The sequence below is a fragment of the Hydractinia symbiolongicarpus genome, chromosome 3 (assembly GCF_029227915.1).
Source record: "Hydractinia symbiolongicarpus strain clone_291-10 chromosome 3, HSymV2.1, whole genome shotgun sequence".
In the NCBI taxonomy this organism is placed as follows: Eukaryota; Metazoa; Cnidaria; class Hydrozoa; order Anthoathecata; family Hydractiniidae; genus Hydractinia; species Hydractinia symbiolongicarpus.
In genome coordinates this window covers 26050442-26059009 of record NC_079877.1, presented here as the reverse complement: position 1 = coordinate 26059009, position 8568 = coordinate 26050442, and the positions used below count along the sequence as shown (strand labels likewise).

The following is an 8568-nucleotide window of genomic DNA, read 5'->3' as shown; positions in this document are numbered from 1 at the left end:
TAGAAAGGGCGTTATAGTATTCACTCTCTGAAATGTCTAAAATTTCCAGTGTACCAGGTATGCTTTCTGGAGGTTCAAAATTCTCACTTTGAGGATCAATGATATTTCTTTTCTTACAAAAAAGGTTGCAATTTATATAATCTTTGACTTTGCTCAGTATTTCTTCTCTCTTTGACAATATATCTTCCCTGCACGCAGAGACATTTTATCACTAAAAGGTTCAGCTACTATTGTTTCATCTGTGAAAAAATGTTCAAAATTAAACCAACATACACTCTTCTTATATTTTTAACAAGTTTTAGAATGGGAATGAATCAGGAACATTTTAAAGCACGAAATAACTCTGGTTCTGTCTCAGAGTCTGGAAGATCTGCTCTTATAATATTATCAACAAAGCTGATGTATTCCTCCTTGTTTTGTTTTTTTGTTAATACTGGTGCATCAACAATCCATAAAAATACATGACCATGGGGACTACCTCTAACTTTAAATGCTACAAGAATCACATTATACTTAACTTTACCACGTGGTCCATCGAGAACGATCTCTTTGAAAAAAAATTCCACTCGGTATTGAAAATTTCGTCTTACCAAAACAGGGTTCATGTTCAAAATTCTACACCGCTCCATGTAGTCCATATTCTCAAAATCATCTTTTGTGAGATTAATAAGCATCGAGTTTTAATAATATGAACACAAGTTCGTTCCAACGCAGGTCAGCACAGGACAATGTTAAAAAAATGTTGATGTTCCTAATTGTTTTGCCATAGCTAAAACTTCATGAAAAATGTTTTTCTAGTAAGCAGGTGTACCTTTGATAGTATTCATAAAGTTAAAAGCTTTTTCATTAGCTCTGAAAGACTTTAGAGTTTCCTTGAAATTTGCAGTGAAAATACCAGCAGTTACATTATTACCACATAATTTTTTCATGGAAATATTTATACTGCTTTTTAAATTAAGTTGCTGAATAACATGATGGGCATAAAATATATAGTCAGCATTAGATGTAAATCTTTGCGAATAATTAAGTAAACACTGGTTAAAACACTTAGTAGGACTCAGCTTTGTAAGACGTTCCACATTATAACCAAATTTACCAGTAGGAAACAGGTGAGGATGTGCCAGTTCTTCACAATTTTTATCACTGATGATGGATAATGGTTTTTTTCCTTCACCTGGAGCCACAACCAACATATCAGCATCAACTGTGTGTGGAATTTTCATTAGCGGCTGCTCTATACTGATCTAATTGATTTTCTTCCTCCTCTTCATACCCTTCTTGTGCATTTTCCGATCCATTATCTACAAGTATTTCAAGCTGAGCATTTTCATTAAAATTTAATAACTCAAGTGGTATTCCATTCAAATCAATTAAAGTGATCTGATACAGAGGGTTATTCAGTTTAAGGTACTCCAACACATCACTCAAGACCTGTGGTCGTACAGGTTCAAAATAAACCTGACCATTGTACATCAGTTATCTCTTTAGTTTTATTAGAATCAATCCATTGCTGTCAGCCGGTCTTGGGAGGACATCACATATATCAGTATTTTTCACAGGAACATTACAGATAGCTCCTTTGAGTTTTGGACATTGCCCTTTTGGCATTATTGCAACTTTTTCAAACAACAATCTCTGTGCAATCAAAACTTGTTTAATTTTTCTTAGAGGAGGGAAGCTTAGAGGAAAATCGAAAATCTGAAGCTCATTTGATACAGACTGGCATGGTATTTGTGGTTTCTTAGATTTTAATTTCTTATGACAAGTTTGACAAACATAATATTGTCTATCATAGCTTGTAGCTAAGGAAAATTTAAATCAAAAAAGCCATATTGTATAATTTTCTTCCCTAAACTTTGAAACAGATCGTTTGTATAAGCATCTGTTACATGCAACACAAATATAATATGGGCCTTCCTCAATAATATTTTTGAACTTGAGTATTTGTCTATCACTGGCATTACTAGCAATTATATTTTTTGATACCTTTTGCAAGATTGCTCCTTTATTTTCTCATTATTATTGACATGACATTATCAGTACATTATCTCATTCAATTTTATACTTCACTTTTCTCTTGAAATTGATGTTATCAGCATTAATAGCATAGTACTCTTTCTGTTTCAATTTATTATTTTCGTGATCAGCTACATAGAACTCTTTATGCTTGAATTAGATATTTTCATGCTTACCTGCATAGTGTTCCTTCTGTTTTGGTATAATATTTTTGCGATCAGCTACATAGAGCTCTTTTCGTTTTAATTTATTTTTTCATGCTGAGCTGCATAGTTCTCTCTTTCGTTGCTTTTATTTTTTCTGCCCGAGCTACATATTTTTCACACCTCTTTTTGCATGAATAGATGTAGAAATCTCTACTGACTACAATTCAGTCAAGTCAACTTTTACAGGTTGTATTTCGTAGTATAGGGAAATTTTGTTCTACTGACACAAATAAACATCCTTGGCATAGTTTTCAACATCAGAAATCATTTTGATATCAGTAACAGTGAATTACCATTTGCAGTGAAAAAATCGTCACTCTTTCGGATATGAGAATCAAAAAGGAGGAAGTGTGATTTATTATATAGAATTGATGTGGTAAAACCATCTGTCATGAACATTATTCCCTGTTGGCCTTCTGTGAATTTCAAAAAATTGTTTGGAGTCAATGTTAGTTCACCGTGTATGCTATCCAAAAGCATCACATGCAAGTTGACGCCCTCAATCGTAATGGAGTTAGGTAGTTCATCAAATGCAATAGCACCAGGAACACTCAACGACTTATAGAAATTGTCACCATTATCTAATATGTAGTCCAAATCCTAAGGGGTCCACAAAAAGGCATTGGAAATAACTGACCATACTTTGGCATATAACGCATTTGTGACACATTGAGTTCCAGCACTGTTACCATATTTTATATTGGCCTGGTTGAAAATTCCTTGAACAGACTTAACAAAGTTGTATGTTGGACCTAGATTACTTTCGATATCACCATCACTAAGTAACAGCATAATTCTCAAAAACAGCCAATTAAGGTTGAACTCTATAATGAATGCCAGGAAAACTACAATAAAAGTTTCCAAAGAAGTATTTAACGAAAGCAAACTACTCAACATCTGAAATATCTCATAATCGTCCCTAGCATCATCGGAAACATTTTGAATACTGTGCGTCTTACAGTAAAAGGTTCCAATAGCTGCAGGGTCTTAACAATCTGTTTGTTTGTTTTTGTTTTTGTCAAGCATCTAGATTTTTAAGAAATGAGATATGTTTAGCCGTGTTTAATGCTTCTGCGGTGGAGCTGTTAAATTTTACACTAAATACAAACTTTGTTTTAAGTAAAATATTACTGATAAATAATTTTTAACCAAACCGACAAAAATCGCATGGTTAATATATGACTAAGTAAGAGAGAAGATGACACAAAACATATTTACAGTCGGTTCTCGAATTATTGAAAATCCAAAAAACAGACACCTCTAATAGACCTATTTCTATATCCATTTGGTTTCGCGAAATATACATGCAAAAATGCAGAATAACACAAAAGCGATATTAGTTATGAGCATACCTAATTTTTGCCTTACATATCAGTAAGCAGCTCTGTTATTAACAAGATTTTTCTGTTTACTTCTTTTACTAGGATATTCTTAATAGCCTTGAATAAATTGAGGCATTGAAGCAAAACTGAAACGATTTAAGTTTTACATACTTTTTTTTAATTTAGTGTTTGTATTTAACAGTGCTTAAAACAAAGTGATCTTGAAGCTGAGTAAATGTAGTCTGGGTGTTTTCTGAGGTCTTGACGTTATGTGACGTTTGCACACTAAGCCTTGATTATGCCGTAGGTGTTACTATCTTACTCTGTGGACGTTACTTCGGCCACAGAGGGGGTTAAACTGTTTACAATGCCACAGTATCTACCAGATGTTTTCTTTTCATAAACAGAAGGTATCCTTTTTTAAAACAGTTACATGGTCTTCCAGACATTTTGCAGTTATTTTTTCTGGTAGTAAAGACTAGAATTGCTCCATATTTCCAACCAACTAACAGTAAACTAATCCCGTTGTCATGTTATTTGACATTTTGGTGTGTATATTTCGCGGAACGAAAATGGATACGAAAAAGATCTATTAACAGACAAAACGCAGTTGCACCGGTAAAAACTCTCTAAATATCGCGTAGTATTAGAGGATACTATAAAAAGCATTTTTTTGCTGCACAAAATAATCTACCAGAAATTAAATAGCTAACAAAAAAGAAAATGGTAATACTGTACTTTAAGTATTTATTTTTTTAAAATAACAACTATTCTCATTTTCTCTAGCCCTTTCCAGTGTGCATAAAGATATAATATATTTACAAGTACTTTCAAATGATACATTACTTTATTGATTTTTTTACCCATAACTTGACATCTTAAAGTCATCTCGATGTGAGCATTCTCGTTCCTTTGAGCTAAAATGATTGATGATGGCTTATCTAGATTTTGCCTAAGACAACAATAAATCTGTTTTGCTCAATGATTAAAACAGGCAACTCTCCAAAAGCCGTCAGATAAGCGCTAATGGAACTAAGCACCAAAAACTAGCTTGTTTATATCGACGTAACTTTCTCATTACAGTTTGCGTAGTAACTAACTGTTCTCATTATTTTGCCGCCTTTTCTGTGGCAACATTTCTTTTTCGCTAAATTAGCACTCATTCTGGTTAACCGAAATTGAATTGGTCCACTAGGAGACATCTTTGTGTCACGTGATTTAGGGTACATTGATTGGACAAAATCAAAGGATATAAAAGTTCTCTCTTCTGCTATAGTGTCGTAATCTTCTCTTTGAAGCAATCTCCTAACCATACGAACTAGCCTTCTTCGAAATTTTCCATGTAATCTTGCATAGATAAACGGATTGCATATACAGTTGCACATATGAAGGAACTTCAAGAAACTGTTTGTGTCTAGAAAAGCTTTCGTGTAAGGCAGTCCAGGAGGAGAGAGCCAAGATATGATAAATGTCACGTGTAAAATATCACGCGGGAAGACTAAAAGCGTGAAAATAGTTGCCATGGTAATTAACATAATGACAACTCTTTTGAGCTTATAAAGTTCTGACTGTTGTTGCAAAGTGTGTATTTTTTCGCTGTCGTATAAACCTCTTCGTATAAAAAACACGGTAACCGAAAAGATTCCGATGAAAAAAGTATCTCTTAAAATGTATATCGTCACTATTGGATAGGCAAATCCCGGTATTGCCGAATCGGGAACTTGGCACGTACTTTTTGGATCAATTTCCTGATAAATCGGATAAGGTAATTCAAATACGATGGACAAAATTAACGCAAGGATTACGGCTACGTGTAGTTGAAAGCTTTTCAGCTGTTTCTCAAAAGGTTGACAAATTAAACGGCACCGGTCAAGTGTAATGATTAGAATGATGCCAATAGAAAAACTGACAGTAACTCTTGTGGCACTTGGTAATATTTTGCAACCGATTTCCGCGAAATGCCACGCTTTATGAAAAGTAAGTGTCCAGTATATGAACATGATCGGGTTGAATATGCTAGACATTAGATCGGCGACGGCAAGGTAGTAAATCAGAGTTTCCGTCGTTGTTAACGCTCTTGAATTTTTAAACTTCAATAAATAAATAACTAGAGAGTTTCCCGCTACACCAACTGTGAATATAAAACAGAACGAAAATACCAGTAATATATCTTTAGTGTCAAAGTTAGTTATATGCTCTGTAGGATATGCATATGATCCGTCTTTAAAGTCTGTCACGTTGGGGCTGGCTACCATTTTGGATTTAGTTTGCTTTCGTGAAACATATACCTAGTGAAGAAATTTAGATGGAAAATGATATTCAGGATATTTATATAAAAAGGACCCCCGTTTCTCCATAATTTCTCTCACTTGATTAGGCTAAAGAATCTCCTTTGGTAGCACTGTGGACAGTTAAAAAATGCATTTATGGATACCTTTAATTTCTTATATTCACTTAGTCTGCAAAATCCGTGTGGATGGAATTCAGGACAGGCTAAAGATTCACCCCCGTTTGTAGCGTTTTTTGCTTTTTTGATGTGAAAAAAGACTGGGAAATATATTTTTTCATTATCATAGGCAATTAGCCCTGGGAACAAGGGTGAAACAATAATGCATTGCATTAACATGTTATGTAATTCGAAAAATCCATGCTTTTTATTTTCCAATCAACGCCCCCTCGTACCTTCTCTTACTCTCCCACTTTCTAAGACATTTTCCAACGCCCTGTTTATTCCTTCTAAACCCGCCTCCACCCATTCACTTATGTAGTGCTCTAGAACAAGCCCATATCTTCCGTGGTTCCACCCGAGCATCAGTAAAATTATGATAAAGAAATTAAAAATCAATTTTAAGATAATCAAGATATTCTATATTAGTCAATGCTATAGTTTACTTAATTGTCATTTTTATTTCATATATTTATATTTTGTCGCGATTTACATACCAACGTTCATGTTAGAAAACAAAAACACATTTGTGTAAAAGAAAAACGGCTGTGTAAACAACAACAAAATCAAATATAAGATAGAAAGATTCTCTAGCACATAACGATTTTTTTTTTGACGGAGAACAGATGAAATAAAAACAGAAAATCCTCTCACCACCACAGGCTTATTAACCCTCTATAACTCTATTTGGTATAAGCTTTTGAGGCCTTAAAAGTATGGAGGGTGTAAAGTGCCATCTGACAACATAAAACATGGCACAATTGTGGTATAATACAAACGGAGTACATTACCATAATTATTTTTTGTGTAAGAACGAGAGAAATTTTGCATTTCTATTTTAAATTTCTGTTAGTAATAGATATATTTTTGGCACATAAAATAGATACTCTGTTAACACATGCAGCCTGGAAGTGGAGAGATTTGATCCGCGGTTCCCAGAACTGCAAGCCACAATTAAATTACATGCAGTACACAATTGGTAAGACTCGGAAATCGCTTATCCGAAAAATGGGTATATTCTTAATTTTAATTTATTAAGGCACGTCTGATAATGGTTCACCCTGATCTCGGACCACAAATCATGAGGGCAATAGTGTAATCTGTGTAGGCATATAGAAGCAGCTCTACTGCTAATATAATGCATTGCTATACGTATCTCTGGCGGTAATGTAACATAGTTACAGTCGGAAGGGAGGAGGAGCCAACCGTTAGGATGGATTCCCCAAGGACGTTAAAAATTCCCAATACTTACTTACTTACTTACTTTACAAATTAAATTACAAATACAGTCGATACTCGTTATCTGTAACTCCCAAGGTAGTGGCAAAAAACAATTCGAGATAATAAAAGTTCAATATCACGGAGTTCGAGATAACAAGCGTTTTTTAGCCTAGAGTTGTTTGAAAAGTTCAAGGCACGGAGTAAAAAATTTCGATATAGTGAAAGTTCGAGATAGTAAACGTTTTTTAGCCTAGATTTGCTAAAAAGTTTTAAGGAACTGGGTAAAAATATTCGACATAGTAATATAATATATAATGGACATAGTAATTCGACATGGTAAAAGTTCGAGATAACGAGTGTCGACTGTATTACATTCCTTTTCCTGCTTGAGAACTTGTGAGTGTTAGCTGTGCCAACGTTATTCAAACAACGTTAACACGTTAAGCACTGATTAAATTATACCAGCCATCTAGTGGATAAAATTTGATCCGACTTCTTGTTTGTGTTAAAGCAAGCGAAACGAGCGCCAAAAGACTTTACGGGTAGATTAGAAGAGCTTATGCGATGTAATCTTGTATCAGTGAAGTAGTTAAAAGTCAAACAAAGACTGTGGGGAAGCTCTAAAAAGCTTTGTCTGTTCATATGACCCCCTACCAAGTGTAAATATGTATAGATGGAATATTAACTTACCTTTTTTGATTATACTGTTACTGTTTTCGATTCAATGTAAATTCTAATGGAAATTTCAAATCCTTACTCTGATCGCTTAAATCAATTTTTTGTCTTGTTTTTTTTTTAAAGATGACTATATGCTGTTTTTTTTCTTCACAAAAATTCGTTATTTATTGACATAACTTGTTAGCGCTAAATTTTTCACGTATGTTTATTCCGTTTTAACTCTTACGTGTAAAATAGCCAATAAATAAAACAAAAACACCGGCTAACAATTCTATAATCTCGTTTTCATGGCGAGGTTTTACCAGGTAAGAAAAAGAGGAACACATCAGGGTTTTTTGAAAAGTAATTTAAAAGTTGTGATATAAACGAATGGATTTAAAGATTTCGTGATTTAATACGAACTTTGCTTGTCATTCTCTGGCTTATACAAGTTAATCTTTGCCATCCAAAAACCTTATTAACTTCGGTTTGCAAAGGAGTACAACTTTAATTTGTGCTCAGTCCTAAAAATTTTACCGGAAAAGAGAGTGAGAGGAAGGAAGGAGCAATGATATAGGACTATCCAAGAAGTTAGTTTATCCCCAAGGGGTAGAAAATTTTACAAAACAAACGGCACTACAAAACCCTAACGTTGTTATTAAAAGGAGAATAACATTCCATTTTTATTTTTTGAATTCTT

General features: G+C 33.9%; 1 protein-coding gene across 1 annotated transcript; it reads right to left on the bottom strand.

The window, feature by feature from the left end:
* Window positions 1-4274: 4274 nt before the first annotated feature.
* Window positions 4275-8208, bottom strand: LOC130636495 (C5a anaphylatoxin chemotactic receptor 1-like). Its single transcript, XM_057446235.1, has 2 exons — window positions 7902-8208; window positions 4275-5832 (listed from the first exon to the last, which is right to left on the bottom strand). Exon 2 carries the CDS (start codon window positions 5797-5799, stop codon window positions 4600-4602), a length of 1200 nt encoding a protein of 399 aa, XP_057302218.1. The 5' UTR covers window positions 5800-5832; window positions 7902-8208; the 3' UTR covers window positions 4275-4599.
* Between the last annotated feature and the right edge of the window lie 360 nt (window positions 8209-8568).